The sequence below is a fragment of the Tubulanus polymorphus genome, chromosome 6 (assembly GCF_964204645.1).
Source record: "Tubulanus polymorphus chromosome 6, tnTubPoly1.2, whole genome shotgun sequence".
Lineage (NCBI taxonomy): Eukaryota > Metazoa > Nemertea > Palaeonemertea > Tubulaniformes > Tubulanidae > Tubulanus > Tubulanus polymorphus.
The window spans coordinates 11886199-11904922 of NC_134030.1; the positions used below are offsets into that span (position 1 = coordinate 11886199).

At 38.4% G+C, this 18724-nt stretch overlaps 1 protein-coding gene across 1 annotated transcript; it reads right to left on the reverse strand.

Moving 5' to 3' along the window:
• Nucleotides 1-4826: 4826 nt before the first annotated feature.
• Nucleotides 4827-16690, reverse strand: LOC141907160 (peroxisomal membrane protein 2-like). Its single transcript, XM_074796733.1, has 5 exons — nucleotides 16493-16690; nucleotides 12752-12856; nucleotides 8490-8652; nucleotides 6904-7023; nucleotides 4827-4992 (listed from the first exon to the last, which is right to left on the reverse strand). The coding sequence occupies exons 1-5, from the start codon at nucleotides 16561-16563 to the stop codon at nucleotides 4924-4926; spliced, it is 528 nt and encodes a 175-aa protein (XP_074652834.1). The 5' UTR covers nucleotides 16564-16690; the 3' UTR covers nucleotides 4827-4923.
• Nucleotides 16691-18724: the final 2034 nt, after the last annotated feature.

The window sequence follows — 18724 nt, forward strand, 5'->3', positions numbered from 1 at the left end:
GACAATGTCTACAACCCCGATTGTCGACCGATTTTACTCGTCGACAATGTCTACAACCCCGATTGTCGTCCGATTCTAACTCGTCGACAATGTCTGCAATCCCGATTGTCGACCGATTTTACTCGTCGACAATGCCTACAAAGTAGATGAGAAAACGTCTTTTCGCGCGATGAACGACGTTTTCGGGTCGAAATATGTGCTTTTCCCGTCAATTCGAGCACTTTTGCGCATCGACATTTTCATTTTTCCGTTACGGAGAAAACTTGATAAGAAAACGGCTTTTCTTGCGCTGAACGGCGTTTTCGCGTCGAAATGTGCTTTTCACGTCGATTTGAGCGCTATAGCGCATCGATATTTTCATTTTTCCGATACGGGGAACATTTTTTTGTTACTTTGTTGAGGCATCCGCGTGGTGTCCAATTGAATCGCCCCCCCCCCCGAGAGTCCAGAATGTGGCTGTAAGAAGCGTCGCTCAAACTAAATATTTTTGGTCTAATGACTCCCATCCCATCCATTCCAGCTTACATTGGCTTCCTGGTTTGTTTTTAGATGTAAGAATGGCGTAGCTACATGTATTCAGTACTATTTAATAGATCAGCCCCGAGCATAAATTCCCGTTAGGTCACTTCGTTCGTCCAGCTAAAATCTTCAAATGAGTCATTCAATAATATCATTGATTACATAAAATGAAAATACGTTTTACAAATTGCTGTCATGATTTAATGAGTAAACGTTAAATTCTAATCGATTGGAAATCTTGAAATGAGGATGGCTTTCATAACGCCATCTTGATACTAAGGAAATTCGTTTCGAATAAAACATATGTAATACATGTATTTTGATAATATCGTATCCTTCTGTCTGTGTACAGTTAAATCAAACGCCATCTATATATTTGGTTTTTAGGTATAGGTGGTGTGTAGAAATAGCAAGTATCAGATCTTGACCGTTTAGCGCTTGCTGCCCCAATACTGGTAGTGAAAAACATAAACGAACCGAAATGTGGAGTAATTTCTTTTACGTCGCGTCTTGTATTATGCAATCACACCTTCACGTTATGGGTTTATCCTTCACGTGATGACGTTAGCGTCTGTTTGGCGGGGATGGCTGCCCATAGGTTGCTCTCAGTTGAGTCGGATGGCGTCGAGTTGCTTGTCGACATAAAGCCAGCCTTAAGAGCACAGGTCGACTACGACTTGATCACCGAGTCTAATGTGACGAAGGAATGACTCGTCGCTGATTGGCTTCGACGATCTGATAGGGTCGTAGAAATAGAACTTGTTCTATCCTTGCGATTCGTCTTACGATGGGTCTGTGATCAATCCACCGCGGATGTAAGTAAACCTATGTCGAAAAGGTTTCCGATGAAAAAATCGCTGGCCGTTTATACGAGATGATCGGGTCGTAAGTCGACCTGAGCTTAGCTTTAATGTCTATACAACCCTTCCGAAATCATCACTACTGTATGTACTGAGTGATAGTTAATTGGATAGTCTAATTCACTGAATTAATGTTTCGTATCGGCCCCACTCTGCGCGGGTGCGCCACCGTGCGGGATTTACGCGAAGCAGCAAACACATGGCCACTCTCTCAATTTTCAATGATAGAAATCGTGTGTGCATTTCAACTATTTCGGCTGTTAGGGTTTTAAGGCACAATATAAGTTGATGATGTGATATGGCGATGTTAATTAGTGATAATTCCGCAGTGAAGCTAGTCACGAACGGTGCCGATTGAGTGTACAGCAGCCAAAAACACTGAAATGTGCGTAGTTGCGTAACTATTTGCAGTGAATTGCAGACGAAACATGAAGCCTTAACGGCCGTTTTAAAAAAAATTATACCAATCGCAATTGTAAAATAAAAATGAGATAGAACCTAAGTTAAAATTCTGGCCATTTCTAAAATGTTATTACTAATTTTTAGTCAGTGCCGAACATTTAGTTTTCCAACAATAATGAGGGGTGGTAGGTAGTCATGCAATTCAAGTCATCATTTATTACACGTTACTTCCGTGTTGTTGAAAATCTCGTGAGTCCTGGACCAAACCCCAATGAACAATGTGATCTGTGTGCTGGCCACAAATGCACACCGATCACACTACACTACCCATTACACACTCCAGTACCCACAGCTTTCATATATCCATCCAAATATTTAGAGTGTCTTTCTTCCTGGATTCTGACTCGCGTTTGTGGGTGCTACTTAGTGTCGAGCAAGTTGTTAGTGCATTGCAGATTGCGGTCACTCTGATTAATTGTCACGCAAATTTCACTATGTGAACTGCATGTATCTGACGCCAGTCAAAGTTTATTCCTAGTCTTCATTTTTATCAACTTTTTAAAATGAGAAATCTAAAAATAAGAATGATTTCCTTACTTTTTTACGGAGACGAGAGAGGTCTAATCTTATTTTCATTTTTGAGGTAAAATGCCTCCTTCACAGTCCTGTAATCGTCAAACAAACTAGGGGTCAAGGGATACAATGCTCACAATCTAGCAATTTCAATATTCAACGACCCCTGGTGATCATATAAAACAACCAATGACCTTGAAACTAACCAACATTACAGAGCATGTCACGAGCTTCAATTTTGAAATCTAATGTGGTAACAAAATATGCCTATGTACTAATACAATGTGAAAATACTAAGTTATTCTTCTATTCAACGCCCCATGGTGACCATTATGCAGCACCCAATGATGACCTTGAAAATCACAACATTCATAGAACATTTCATGAGCTACAACTTTACAATTGATAGTGGTCACAAAATATGCATAGGTACAAATATAATATAGAAATACTAAGTAATTGTATTACCCGGTATTCAACGCCCCCTGGTAACCATATGCAAAAAAACACATTGAAACTCATCACAATTATAGAACATGTTACGAGCTACAAATTTGCAATTGACAAATACTATATTTTTAGTTCATAGTTATTCAATTATTCAATGCCTCTGGTGACCATATAGGATCATTCATGTACAACTAGGCGCATCAGGGGAGGGGGAAGAGTAAGTGCAATTGCGTACTGTAATGCTTAATGTTTATGAATGGCCGATTATGCATACAGGGGTAGGGGGGTTGAAAAGTTGAATTTCATGCGTACGTAATACAACAATAATAGAACATGTCATGAGCTACAACTTTGCAATTGATTGCAGTTACAAAATATGCATAAGTACCAATACAAATAGACAAATTATATATCCTTCAATATTTAACTTCCCTGGTGGCAAGAAAAATAATTAGGTGATTTCAATTCCATGTGCGGGGATGTATCTTATGACAGTGCTAATTACCATCAAATATCAAGACTATAAGTTAAACCTCTTGATATTTTCCTCAAAAAACTTTTTTCCACCTGCGAATGAGTACTGATGGCATATACGATGGCTGCCAATAGCGTGGCAATTGGCTGATAAAAAATACCTTCTGATGTATTAAAAATATCTTGCCCATAGAATACCCATCACAAAATTTCAATGAAAATTGGCAAATCAGTAGGAGGCTAAAGGACTCAGAATTCAGGACAAAATTTACATTTTTTGGCACAAAAAGGACATAGGGCAACCATTTTGAGTCTGATCATCCCAATTTTTCTCATGCTGATAGGCCCTTTTGGAGATAATAATATATACGAAAGATCAAGGTAATAGATCAAAGCCTCTTGAAAATTTCCTTCAGAAACTTGGAAAATGTGTAAAAAGTGCTGATTTTGGAGAACAACAATGGTTGCCTGTCGGCCAACTTGATTCTGACCGGACCAGTTTTTTGGGCTGACAATGTGTCTAGGGTAGAAACATATGTAAACCAAATATCAAGGCATTACATTGAAGCATCTTTAAAACTTCCCAAAATAACTGGATTTTGTCTACGGACAGACGAACGAAAAGTGAACGCAATAACTATGAGGCCTAAAAACACTGCTGTAAACAGCATCTCAACGTCAAACAAGCCCAAAATGTCAAATATGGGCAACGCAATTTTGATTTGTAATTGTGGTTTTCATTGGTTGGAAGATTCCACGCTTGCCACAGTGAGTGAAAGCCTGTAATGAACAAATGTAGGGCCTGTGGCAAGGATTTGTTTTGGTGAGAGATTCAGCGGGCGGTTATCAAACCCTAGCAAGTAGGAATGCACTTTGTTAGCCAAGGTTTAGTGTATATATTTTTGCAACATAGTTTATTGTGGTGGATAGGATGTGTATTTCATGACAAAATTTGCATAATGTAATCGATACGAATACCTTCAGTGGCATTCTAGTCAGGCCTTTAGCACAAAATGATGCTGTGATGCGGTTTTTTATGTTCCTACATTTGACTGTCAAGTATGATGGATTAGTCGACAGAAACAAGTCCGAACGGACGTATAGTAGCCGGCCCTTCCAAAATTGATATCGATATCAATATGCTTTTGGTTTTCATTCACAATCAATCAATAGCAATGAATAGATGGTCTAAACTTCCGCGTTTTAAACGGCATTGGCGATTAGATGGCGCTAGCGAACGGTGCACGAATTTCGGAGTCGATTTTTGTTTTCCAAAAAAAATTTTGACGCGGGGGTTCTAGATCGACGCGTTCACTGACCAGAAACAGAATACATTTTTTGTTTGGCCTAACATGTTATTTTTTGTGAGGAACAGTAATCCATATGGACTCTGCATCAGACAGGTCAATGTATTAGTTAAGTGGTTTCTATTTTCTGAGTCTTAAATTGTATTTCCAGATCAATAAACTAATTATAAGTCATTTGAATAAGTTGTCAACATAGTGAAGTACAACAGGCTAAACAAAATCACGTTTAATTCAATGAAAATAAATCTTTTTTATTGTAAAGCACCTTCTTGATTGTACCTCATATTATTTCGAATTATGTACAAAGACAAACAAACCCATCAATACAAATTATTCGATCATATCCGTTGACTGGCAATGTATATATTCCACACTAGAGACACCATGCTAGCAAAAAGCACACGATACTGAAATGAAAAGGAACAAAGCAATAATTTAATTGTTCCAATAATAGTTTGTAAGTATACCTGTGAATTAGGGAAAAATGATCCCTTGTTTCTCCCTCTTCTCTATCCATTAAGTGACCAAGTAGGCAGTTGTTCTTTTAACATTCTTTGAAAAAATAAAAGATTTGTAGTTCTGCAGCAGACACAAACATAGAACACGTTATGAGCTACAACTTTCTAAATGATTGTGGTAACAAAATACGCTTAAATCAATATAATGTGGAAAAACTTTTTCCCACTTACGAATGAGTACTGCTGACACCAAGATGGCCGCCTGCTGACACCAAGATGGCCGTCATAATTGGCTGATGAAAAATACCTGTCTCAGGTATAAAACATCCCTTTCCAAAGAATACCCATCACAAATTGCAATGAGAAATGGTTAACCAGTAGGAAGCTACAGGACTCAGAATTCGGGCCAAAATTAACATTTTTGGGCACTAAAAAGGTCATAGGACGGCCATCTTGAATCCGATCGACCCAATTTTTGTTATGCTGATGGGCCCTGGGGGGATTCACTTATATCTGAAAGATCGAGGTAATTGATCAAAGCGTCTTCAAAATCTCCCTCAATAAGTTCAAAAATGTGTAAAAAGTGCTGATTTTGGCGAACAACAATGGCTGCCAGTCGACCATCTTGAATCTGACAGGGCCAGTTTTTGGGCTGAAGATGTGTCTAGGGTAGATACATGTGTAACCCAAATATCAAGACATTACCTTGAAGCATCTTCAAAACTTCCCAAAATAACTGGATTCCGTCTACGGACGGACGGACAGACGACGGACGAAAAGTGAACGCAAATGCCCGCTGGGACTAAAGTCCCAAGTGGGCTAAAAAGCGAAATTTCACACTGTGCATTAATAAGATTAAAGTATTTATTCGTTTGACAAATCTTCCTCTGAACTCCCACCAACAAGTTATAAGTGGCGACACGACAAACGCAACTACGTCATGAAGGTAACAAAAAGATTTCTAAATAGCGATAAATAGGCAGGTAAAGGCAGAGTTATGACCTACTAACTGCATATTTATGTTTTCCAGAGACATATAGCCATATACCAAATGCTGTAGAACTTTAAGCAAAAATTGCTGACAAAAAAGTCAGGAATAATTTTTGTAAACGACGATATGATGCGATACGTAAGTATGATGACATGCAGGGCTTTGGGGAATATGTTCTAAGTAGGGTGGGCAAAAAATTATAGGCCTACCTGATGGACACTAAGATGGCAGCCCAATGCGTCACGCTTGACTGATCAAAAAAACCGTCTGAAATGTTTAAGATCCCTTCCCAAAGTATACCTGTGATAACTTTCAGTGAAAAATGCCACACCATTCTGAAGCTACAGGTCTTGGAAATTCGGGCATAAAAAGGTCATAGGATGGCCATTTTGTGTCTGATCAACCAAATTTTTCTTGTGTTGATTGATGTACCATATGGGGATACAAACATACATAAAAGATCAAGAAAACTTGAATAAAGGACCATGGGTCCGGTAGAATCAACTGAGAACATTTTACTTGAGCACAAAAATCAATTTGTTCTTTGATTTACAATAATGTAAACAGCTGAAGATGAAATCATTGTGCACTGTGCAGTAAACATGTTCAAATTTGATGATATACACAGGTTTTCTCAATGAGTCATTAGCACATGGCAGAACAATCAATACTATGTTCTCGAAAAGGACATCACTGAGAAAGCCCCTCTAAAGAGAAATATGTATAAACCAAAGATCAAGACAATCCATAGAAGCATCTTCAAAACTTTCCAAAATAACTGGATCCCATCTACGGACGTATGAAAAGTGAACGCAATAGCCCACTGGGACTAATGTCCCAGGTGGACTAAAAATGTGACATGCACTTACCTGCTGAGGAATGTAGTTAACATTAACATATTGAAATACTGTCCAAATTTTCCAATTCATCTTAAGTGCAGTCCAAAATGTGTCTTTGATTTTCCTTATGGCATATTTAGAACTGTGTCCCTTGATAATAGAAAAACAAGAGGACCATTAAGTCCATATGGTCGGTGACCTATGTCTAAAATTGACCAGTAGTGGACGCACAAGGAACAACTCATGTTTCTCATTAAATTTTTTTCATTTTGTTTGTCACCCCTATGTTACTGATACATGAGCAGGGACGCCGCTCACCTCGCCGTGCATAGGTACAGCATCGTAACGCCATACTACTAACATCGTAAAACTCGGGGAATTCCCTGGGAGTACATTATCTTTGATTGGCGCAGTTTGCGGAGATAATGTGATGAAGGCATTACTTGTTATTCTTATGGAGAAAATTTCTAACTAGCACTGTGCTTTTAAGAAATAAAATCCAGGCAAGTTTTTATTTCGAACCCTGCAGTGACAATGAATAATTTACAGATCCCCTGCCAGTCAGTATAAACCACAAAACATGCTATTTAGTTATGGCTTACTTTCAATGTAAAACTGACAATAAACCAATCAATGTCAGGTAGGCCCTCTTGTCGCCTTAAAACCCTCCACAATTTCATCATAAATTTGAGAACCTAAATACAACACGCTATGGTGGTCATATAGCTAGAATCATGGATACAGGTAAATGACGTATTACGGGCATTTTTCTATCGGATTATCAGTTCAATACAGCGTTATGGGTTTATATCCATGGCAGTAGAGATACTACTGGTGTTGTTCGATGAACGGCAGGATGTTTAACAGCTACGATGCCTGGTCTCCGACCATAATTACTAATATAATTCTTGGATGGACTTTTGGACAATTATCATAGTACATATTTGTTATCATATTAAATAGACTTTCAGACAGATATCACTACAAGATGTGAATGCATTTAACACATTGGCTGTCGGCTTGATAATACAGTGCCACCCCCAAGTGCCGCACAAATATACTTGTAGGTCAGCACTGGAGTAATTACATAGTCAACCTTAGCTCAAAATTGATTTATCAAGAACATCGAAAATGAAGCCAAGTTTGTTAACATTGCCAACCAATCAGGAACTGTGTAATTTCCCCTGAGCCGGGGTGCAAATATCTGACAGTGAATAGGAAGAATCAGCTACAAATATATTTGTAATGGAACCGGCAGTAAGAATAATATTTGTAGCCAGCACGGATTGTGTTAAGCCATCTTGGTCAGGTACTAAGTTAAGTCACAGTCAGCTGTCTTGGATGACATCACTACCTCAGTTTGGTCATGATAGATCACCAGTTGATATATGAAAGCTCTCTAGAAAACCTTTCGAGTGGATGAACAAAATGTATAATTACAGAATCAATGAATCATGATGGCAACTAGCCGGCTAGAGAAAAAGTAATTTCCCTTCCATAATTGTCATGGATGAATTTTCTGAAGTGCTAATAAAAAATCTTATTAGTAAATTTTTCTTTTTTTTCAGATATCAGTACCGACTCACATCTATCATTGCAAAAGAATGAATTCTTACCTCCAAAACTGCAACGATGTAGAAAAAAAGCAATAAGTACGGAGGGGCGAATATCATTCTATCGATGAGTACTCGCAACACACTTGAGTATTTTGTTCTTTTAGGCACCAATTGATCAAGCCAGATGTAGAATTGATGAATAAGTGGACCAGTTACTGAAAATCTGAATAACGCTATGACATGTCAAATAAGAAATCGAAGCGTCCCCATTAGCTACATGGTACAAATATAACTAGGGGTCCAGGGACACCATGCCCACTTGGGAAGTGGTTTCAGATGCTCAACAATCTAACAATTTCAATATTCAACGCCCCATCCAATGAACTTGAAAAAATCCAATGACTTTGAAACTCACCACAATCATTATAGACATAGAACTTATCAGCTGCTACAATTTTGTAATTAAGTGTGGTAACAAAATATGCCTAGTTACCAATAGGCCTATGATATGGAAATACTAAGTTATTCTACTATTCAACGCCCTCTAGTGACCATATGCGAAGCCCAATGACCTCGAAACTCACCATAATCATAGAACATGACATATGCTACAACCTTGTAATTGATCATGGCAACAAAATATGCCTAGGTACCAATATATTAAGGAAATATTAAATTATTCTACTATTCCCCTAGTGTCCATATTATAGCATAACTAATGTCCTTGAAACTCACCACAATCATAGACCATGTCATGAGCTACAACTTTCCAATTGATTGTGGTAACAAAATATGAATAGGTTCGAATATAATATAGAAATACTAAATTATTGAATTGTTCAACGCCCACTGGTGGCCATATGCAAAAACCAATGACCTTGAAACTCACCACGAACATAGACCATGTCATGAGCTATAACTTTCCAATTGATTGTGGTAACAAAATATGCTTAAGCATCAATGTAATGTGGAAAAATTTTTTCCACCTACGAATGAGTACTGATGACACCAAGATGGCCGCCGATTGCGTCATAATTGCCTGATCAAATATACCTGTCTCGGGTATAAAAGATCCCTTTCCAAAGAATACCCGTCACAAATTGCAATGAAAAATGGCAAACCATTAGGAAGCTACAGGACTCAGAATTAGGCCAAAATAGCCATATTGAGTCTGATCGACCAAATTTTCCTCATGCCGATGAGCCCTTGGGGATACAAATATATACGAACAATCAAGGTAATTGATAAAAGCGTTTTATCATCTGAGGATTTTTAACTGTAACCACTTAATGCCGTCGCAAAAATTATATGTTGCAAAAATTATATGTTGCAATTCAAGAATTTTGGTACAAAACGGCTTGAATAAGAACGCGGAGGTGACTGCCCACAAGGGGCCCAGAGAGAATAAAGTATTTCTCACTACAGATAAGTAGTCATGAACTTTTTTGCCATTACATTGATTGAAATCACTGACAGGTATAGTAACACCGATATTAGAAACGTATTTGCATATTCTTTCCGGGAAGTGAAAGTGAGTCAAAAAACTATAATGACCCCCACTGGGCCAACTACAGCCTAAACAGAAAGCGTTCATGTACATCATTTGAAAGGTAATACAATACCTACCAAACATTCGATGGACACAACCCAGTTAACATTTCTAGTCGGCCCGACGTCGGCATTGAGTCAGACCAAGTCGGCATTTGGACGTGGGTCGGCAAAGAGTCGGCTTAGCCGTCAGGCCGACGTTTCCACGCCGACCCCGGCGGGGCAAATACTTATTTCTGATGCATTCGCTCTAATTTAAGCATAATATATGATAGTAAATATTTTGTAGGTATTTGTGTAGCGTACCCGGTAGTTTTGTTTCAAAATTATTAATTCTTGATACGGTCATCTTTTCGTCGTCGGGCCAACGTTGGCCCGTTAAGCATATGCCGACCAAGATGGTGGTGCCCTCTTTTGCCCCATTTGTGAATTATTTAAATAAGGACGATATCAATACCTCAGTTATTAATCAATGATACACATATACGTTTGATTATATGTTATTAAAAAAGGTTGTTAAACTGAATAAAGAGTTGAAAGTTTTGTTTATAATGAGGCCGGCGTGGTGCGCAGATCTTCCGCCGCCATTTTGGTTCCATTCTGTTCGCTTTTTCGTTCGTATTCTTTGGTTATCAAAATCGCTATTCATCAGTCTTCTAGTTGTAACAAGTGTTATTACAAGTGTTACGTTCGGTAAGTGTTATTGTATTTACATGGTATTTCATATTTGCGGCTGAGCTGCTTCAATTTTAAGGCCTATTTGAAGCGACATCAAATTCAATGCATTTTATTGCTAAAATAACACTTAAAATGATGATTAGGTTATTAGTACTATAATGTTGTAATGATTACAAATTGATTGTCTCAGGTTTAATAGCTGATATCATGGATAGATCATCAGGTTTTAGGGCATTTTGAGCTACTACTAGGCTACCGCCTAAGCCGTTGGACTGAAAATGAGAAATATCCCCAAAAATTGCGATCCCAGACAAAAAGAATAGACTTAAGCTAGACCTAAACTGACTCATTACTATGATCTCTATGAAGTTGATACAATTTATAAATACAATTATTATACCAGTTTATATTTCTTTTAGGCTTGTCACAGCAATCGAGAAATTTCGTGAGGAAATGATGTTGGCGCATGTTCTAAAACGGTACAACGTCGAAGAGTGTGATATAGGCCTACCGGCCTATCACTTCCCGAAGCTTCACTCGTTGATATCCAGTCAGGACTTATTTACTGGTGACATTTTTAGAAGCTGTACGGATGATCCCTTTTCATAAAAGACTCCAACAATGATTGAGCGGTGAATGAGGGAATTGGGGATGCATCAAACTTTGGCTTCAACATGCTAAAATCCAAATAATTCTGTAGTCTTGGCAAAGAATTAAACAGCAGTTAAAACCTGTATACATAAAAATTCATATGCATGTCCCCTGCTTCAATACAGATCATGCCATTATCTATGTAGTATGAAAGGATATAGTTTTGTATAATGTGATACTTAGAAATAGAAAGTAAAAGTTTGGATTTTTCTAAAATTCTTAAAAAACACTTAGATGATGTGTGCATATTATCCAGGCATTAATCATACAGATATTGCTTTGTTTATTTGTTAATAATGTCTTAAAGATAGTTCAAAATCATTGTTATCAATCGAAGTAATGCTTTTCAAACGACTTGGTATTAAATAAATATTATATGATCAGCGAGTTATCAAGTTGAAAAATGGCGACAGTAAATTTCTATTTTATTACTTTTATAGTTTATCTCAAAATCTATGAAAACTGTTTAAAATAAGGTATTGATTTTTGTCTTGCTACTAAAGGAAAAGTTGTACATGTAATTCTCTATAGATGTCTCAGGTATCTTATGGAAGAGGTTTCTCAAACTCATTACAGTTGCTGGATGACGTTGGCAAACAGTCGGGGAATCGACAAATATGGACGGGGTATGGTCAGAAAAGGGTCGGATGAGGTTGGCAAATGGTCGGGGAATCGACAAATATGGACGGGGTATGGTCAGAAAAGGGTTGGATGATGTTGGCAAACGGTCGGGGAATTGACAAATATGGACGGGGTATGGTCAGAAAAGGGTCGGGTGAGGTTGGCAAACGGTCGGGGAACTGACGGACATACTATTAGGCAGTCGGCAAAACGTCGGCAAAGTGACGAAAACTGAAGTCGGGCCGACCACTTCCCGATGAACACGCCCAACGACGGGAGGACTGCGACACCGACTAAGGGCTGACAATCTTGCCGACTTTTTTGGACGTCGGGCCAACTAAAAATGTTGACTGGGAAAAGCTATATCTCTTATGGTTATGGAGCGGTAGCCATTTGAAAATGACTCCTATTGATACAGCAATTCTGAGAAATTAATCTAGGTCTGAGTGGCACATTATTGAAAATCAATGGGATAACAAGAGCGTTGTGTCGATTGACTGTGGACAGGGGGCCGAGTTGTAATTGACTCCTCCTGCATAAAACACTCTCTCCCTCACTTGAATCATTTGCCTGTTCCTTTTTGTTAGAGGTGATATCTTAAGATAATGGAATTTAATTCAGATTTTGTTGGAATGCACTTACCGTAAATATTTGTGTTAAGAGTAAGGTGATAATTTTACTCGAGATAAATGTAGGCCTACTGTACTGGAAGTCGGGCCTTCAAACAACATCTTATTGATGGACAATGAAAAACACTTCAACAATGGAACAACATTTTTGAAAGGGGAAGCCTACCAACATAATGAAACTTTAAATTGACTTACCCGAATATTGCAAAGGCAGCAGTACTCCTTATCTTAAATGAACGTCTATTCTTTTTTATGGCTATAATTTGTGCTATCAGATCTCCTACAGCAGCAATAGTGGCACTGTAATTCAATAGTAAGGCAATGATAGATTTGTTGTATAGTTCTACTGTAGCGGGTAGTGGCAATGAGAATACAGATCCCTCAAAAATCTGCCAGATACTGCTAGTGATCTTGTGTTTTGTGCAACACTCTCCTGTTAGTGAAAGACCGCATGTTCCCAGTAATATTCCCCCATTGTAGGTGCGCGTAGCACCTATTGGATGTTATGAGGTATAGAGCTCCGGTAATGAGGAATCTTCAACGAAACGTCATGGGCCTAATAATCATCATAGGTTAATGCTATTAAGCTGAGGATTGGCAAAATCAACCACTTATATTGTTTTAATCAAAATTCTGTGGGATCAACAACTACGATCTTGGTTCTTTGGATGCGCAGAGGCGCTCTGAGCCATTTTTGCTCAAAATCAGGGGTCCAGGGACACCATGCCCACTTGGAAAGTGGTTTCAAATGCTCAATCTAACAATTTGAATATTCAACACCCCTGGTGACCATATGCAAAACCCACTGACCTTAAAACTCACCACAATCATAGAACATGTCATGAGCTACAATTTAGCAATTGATTATGGTAACAAAATATGCCTAGGTACCAATATAATAAGGAAATACTAAATTATTCTATTATTCAACGCCCCTGGTGACCATATATAATAACTAATTACCTTGAAACTCACCACAATCATAAACCTTGTCAAGAGCTACAACTTTGCAATTGATTGTGGTAACAAAATATGCATTGGTACAAATATAATATAGAAATACTAAGATATTGTATTATTCAACGCCCCCTGGTGGCCATATACAAAAACCAATGACCTTGAAACTCACCACAATCATAGAGCACGTTATAAGCTACAACTTTCTAATTCATTATGGTAACAAAATATGCTTAGGTATCAATATAAATGTCGAAAACCTTTCCCACCTACGAATGAATACTGATGACACCAAGATGGCCAACAATTGCGTCATAATTGGCTGATCAAAAATACCTGTCCCAGGAATAAAACATCCTTTTCCAAAAAATACCCATCAGCAATTGCAATGAGAAATGGCAAACCAGTAGGAAGCTACAGGACTCAGAATTCGGGCCAAAATTAACATTTTTGGGCACTTAAAAGGTCATAGGACGGCCACTTTGAGTCCAACCGACCAAATTTTTGTTACGATGATGGGCCCTGGGGGGATTCAAATAGGCTATATACGAAAGATCAAGGCAATTGATAAAAGCGTCTTCAAAATTTCCCTCAAAAAGTTCAAAAACGTGTGAAAAGTGCTGATTTTGGCGAACAACAATGGCTGCCAGTCGGCCATTTTGATTCTGACAGAGCCAGTTTTTTGGGCTGAAGATGTGTCTAGGATAGATACATGTGTAACCCAAATATCAAGACATTACATAGATTAAGAAGCTTCTTCAAAACTTCCCAAAATAACTGGATCAGGATTCCGTCTATGGACGGTCGGACGGATGATAGACGAAAAGTGATCGCAATAGCCTGCTGGGACTTAAGTCCCAAGTGGGCTAAAAATCAAGGTTACCGCTGAAAGCATCTTCAAAATTTCTGTCGACTTCAAAAATGGGTAAAAAGTGCTGATTTTGGCAAACACAATGGCTGCCAGTTGGCCATCTTGAATCTGACAGGGCCAGTTTTGGGGATGAAGACATGTCTCGGTAGATAGATTTGTAAACCACATATCAAGACATAAGGCCTACATTAAGCGTCTTTTAGCCTCCTCAAAATAACTTTATTTTGTCTACGGATGGACGAACGGATGAACGAAAAGTGAATGCAATATGGGATATCGACAAATTCAAGTTCTGGAATTTCCTGTTTGATGGCGCTAGTCAGAACCGGAAATTGGAACCTAAATCTGCCATGTTTTAGTTCATTTGCAATAAAAATCTCTCACATCAAGTTTTTAGTTAGCGATATTTTACTTAGGCCTACTATACACCGTCACGCGCAATCCTATAAGTATGATATCCTGACAATGTGTTGCGTTCGATAAAACCTCACTTCGAACGCTCAATACCACTAAAAATGTCAAAAAATTACCCAAAATCACAAATTTAGCGATGACGCTCGAAGCAGCTAACGGAAGTAAAGACTGGTGCCGGGTGACATCACTTTGTTGTTGAGTTCAAGACTTTAAGGGGAATTTATTGCAGGCTACACTGATAAATAATGAAATAAAATTGATTTTAGAAGGACTACACTGGTAGATTCATAATAAAATATGAAAAGTACCAGGTAAAATATCGCTCATGAAAACTTGAAGCGAGAGATTTTCATTGCAAATGAACTAGAACATGGCGGATTTAGGTTCAAAATTCCAATTCTGACTAGCGCCATCTAGTAATTCAAGAACTTTAATTTGTCGATATCCCGTATGCCTATGGAACGCTGGGTCAAAGAATCCCAAGTTGGCTAAAAACCAATAATGACTCACCACAATCATAGAACCAAGTAAAAGGGTTAATGTTTGTCACCTGTACCAGGCCTATTTATGATAGGAAGTGGTTATTTTGCCGGATCCGGTCATTGACTTCTGAACGATATTTTGCCGGATATCGTCTCAAATTGGCGGTATGACTGCAGTTTAGGTGTCCCTAATGGTTATGTACCTAACCTTACCATAACACTATTCTTTAATAACACTATGGCCACCCCCCTAGTCAGTAACCTGTCTGTGGTTTAGTTTCACAATCGGATATTTTCACAAACCACAGTCAGGAATGGGAAGGTCATTTTTGTATGAAATCTTCGTCAGCCAATTTGACTGACGAGTAATTTGCCTGGCATTTCATTGTCTCTTAAGATATCCGTCTATTTTTTGTTGTAATCGACGCACAACAGATTCGTAGTTTGTCTGATACCTATAACACCTCACCTGACGATCTTAATCCATGTGCAAATCGGCCGTAAAGTGAGAGTAAATTTCCGTCGGGTCAACAGCTGCCATTTTGAAAATTACTGGAGGTGCTGGCACCTGTGGACTGAGGCGAGGACAACAGCACAAACTAACGAAGCGAAACGACGAAATTGAAAAAAATTAAGAAATCAACACTTATTCACATTTTTCTTTTACCAGAATTTATTATTTCATTATTTATTATGGAAAACACGAAGATTTGAAATATAAGTTGGAAAACCATCAAAAATAAAAATTGTCGTTTCGTCTCGGAAGTTTTATATAAATCCTTGTAGGTCCCCTTGTCTTATCATGCCACATGTGCAATACAGAGAAATGGCGGCCAATGGCGAAATTGGTGGAGAAATTAATTAATTTCTCAAAATAATGTTGACTAACCACTCGAAACATACATAAAATTGGATTATTTCGAAAGGTACCTGTGTTAGTTTGTGAATTAAGCCATTAATTGTGGACTGAAGTGAATAGAAAGTATACTTTTGAAGTGTTACTTTTTTCAACCGTGTTTTGGTCCTTGTCATCCCTAACGTTGGTATAAGCCCATCCGATTATAAAAAGCTTACCACCAACGATTAGGTAACTAACTAGCCACCCCCCCCCCCCCCCCAGTGGATAGGTGACCCAAACCTGTAGTAAACTAGTAGTAGTATAGTTAGTTTTTAATCAATTCTAAATTATTAGAAACTTTCTGCGTACCGTACCTAGAAACTGATTTTGTAAGAACTGGATTTTCCTGAAGCCAGTATGAATATTTACGTAGAATCACGTCCATCGTGGTTCCGTCCTGGCCTTCTTTTTAATTAAAATTGCTTGGCATAGGCGCCTACAGTAGGCCTATTTCGCTGGTGAAGTAAGAACGAGAGAACCGTTCACTGACATGAGGCGTTGATTCCATTTATCGATTTATCACAACTACTAAAGTGGTTTCGAATCCCGCGACGGCGACCCTCGCAAATAAAATCTGGATCGGTAAAGTCAGTCACCGTGGTGGTGGTGGTGGTGGGTAATTTTAAGCCTTGGGCACAAAAAGTGTCAACAGTCAAGCCAAGGCGCGTCATTAAACTTTCGTGTAGCCTACGTTTTCTTTTTTTTTTTGAAGCGGCTCGCCTGCACGCCGTAGTTGATTGCAGGCACGATATTCAATAGGTGAAGGTAGTAAAAATGGTCTCGAATGCAATATTATTCATCATCCTTAACTGGCTCACGGAAGCCCTTAGCCTTAGGCTAGTAGGTAACATAGAGAAGAGAGAGGCCTACGCGATAATTTTTTTACAATTTCGACTTATTATCTCGAAATTCAACAGAGGCTTATAAGTCGAATTTCGACTTAATAAGTCGAAAATTGTAAAAAGGGCTCCCGTCTTAGGCTCTTATAACATTTTTGGTTTTTAGGCGCGAGTGATTTTTCGGTGAGTGTTGCATGCAACGCATGAATGGTGCGCGTGCACACTTCCGGTGTGGAGAGCCGACCCCGTGTATCAAACGCAAAAGGTTGAAAGCCTGTTTTGGTCGATGGCGAGTGACGTCACTAGTACAAATTCCGAGCGGTTCGAATCCCACAATACGCCAAAATCACTACGGCCGCTCTGAGCGCACATCGCATTTCAACGTTGCCGTTTAATAATTGTAAAATAACTAATAATAGTTTAAGTTTTATAAGGGTTAGAAGTACATTGTATTTACTGCTAGTGTATGTATATATCATGTACGGTTGCGAGAAATCCCTGCCCTGGTTAAACAGTAAGTCCACTAAATCTTTAAATTTTAAGTTGTTTAATGAAACTATTATTGTTTTAAATTGTTAAAACTGCAAACTATGGTTGTCGAAGATGCACCTTCTTCACATCCTTTGAAATCCTGGATAGCATCGCTGTCGGCAAAGACCTTCAGGTCTGTCTTCAACGGCACATCGCTTTGGAACAAGCGACTACTGTGTTATCAAATCTGAACTAGGTAAAAAAATGTTCCCCAAAAATAAAGACAAGTAAACGGATTAATTTGAGGTTTGAATGTTTTTGTTTATTTGTTGGTTCAAATCGAACCCTCGTCATCCTGATCTCCATAAATCTAAGAAAAGTATTCGCACACTTAAAACAATAAAATACGAGCAATAAGCAATAACATCAGACTGGAGTAAGTAACTTTACTTAATTCACAGATACAATCCTACACAAAACAATAGCTATTCAGTGGCGGATCCACCCCTCTATTTTTACCGATGTAGCCGCAAATCTATGCGTTACTGAGTAAAAACCGAATGAAATCTTTCTATTAAGTAATGCTCAGAATGCACCTGCTTGCATCTATTTTTCCAAAAAATTTTTAGGAAGGGTCTTCGCGTTATCGGTGCTTGCTCTGGAATGGCTTACAGCCATCTGTTGTTGCTTTCATTTGCCCCCCCCCCTTCAAAATGCTGGATCCGCCCCTGAGTGCAGACAAAATGATCGACAAAGACATACAGAACTCTAAAACAACAGTTAACAATTTAAGCAACGATAGACAAAACAGATAGCTGATTACTTTACAAACCTGTTGTCAGAACCTTAATTATTTTTACATGTACATACAGAGGACTGTTAACAATTCAACCAATGAAATTGCGATAGAGATACAGAACATACAGCTTTAACAGTAAACAATGCAACCAATGAAATTGCGATAGAGATACAGAACATACAGCTTTAACAGTAAACCATGCAACCAATGAATTGCGATTAACTAAGACCTACGAGCAATTATCAAGTTTGATAATTGCTCGTAGCTAAGACATACAGGACAAACAGGACTAACTTAATTGCGATAGACATACAGGACATACAGGATTAACAGTAGACAATTCAACCAACGAATTGCGATTAACTAAGACATACAGGACTAAACCACAGGACATACAGGACTAACAGTAGACAATTCAACAACCAATGAATTGCGAT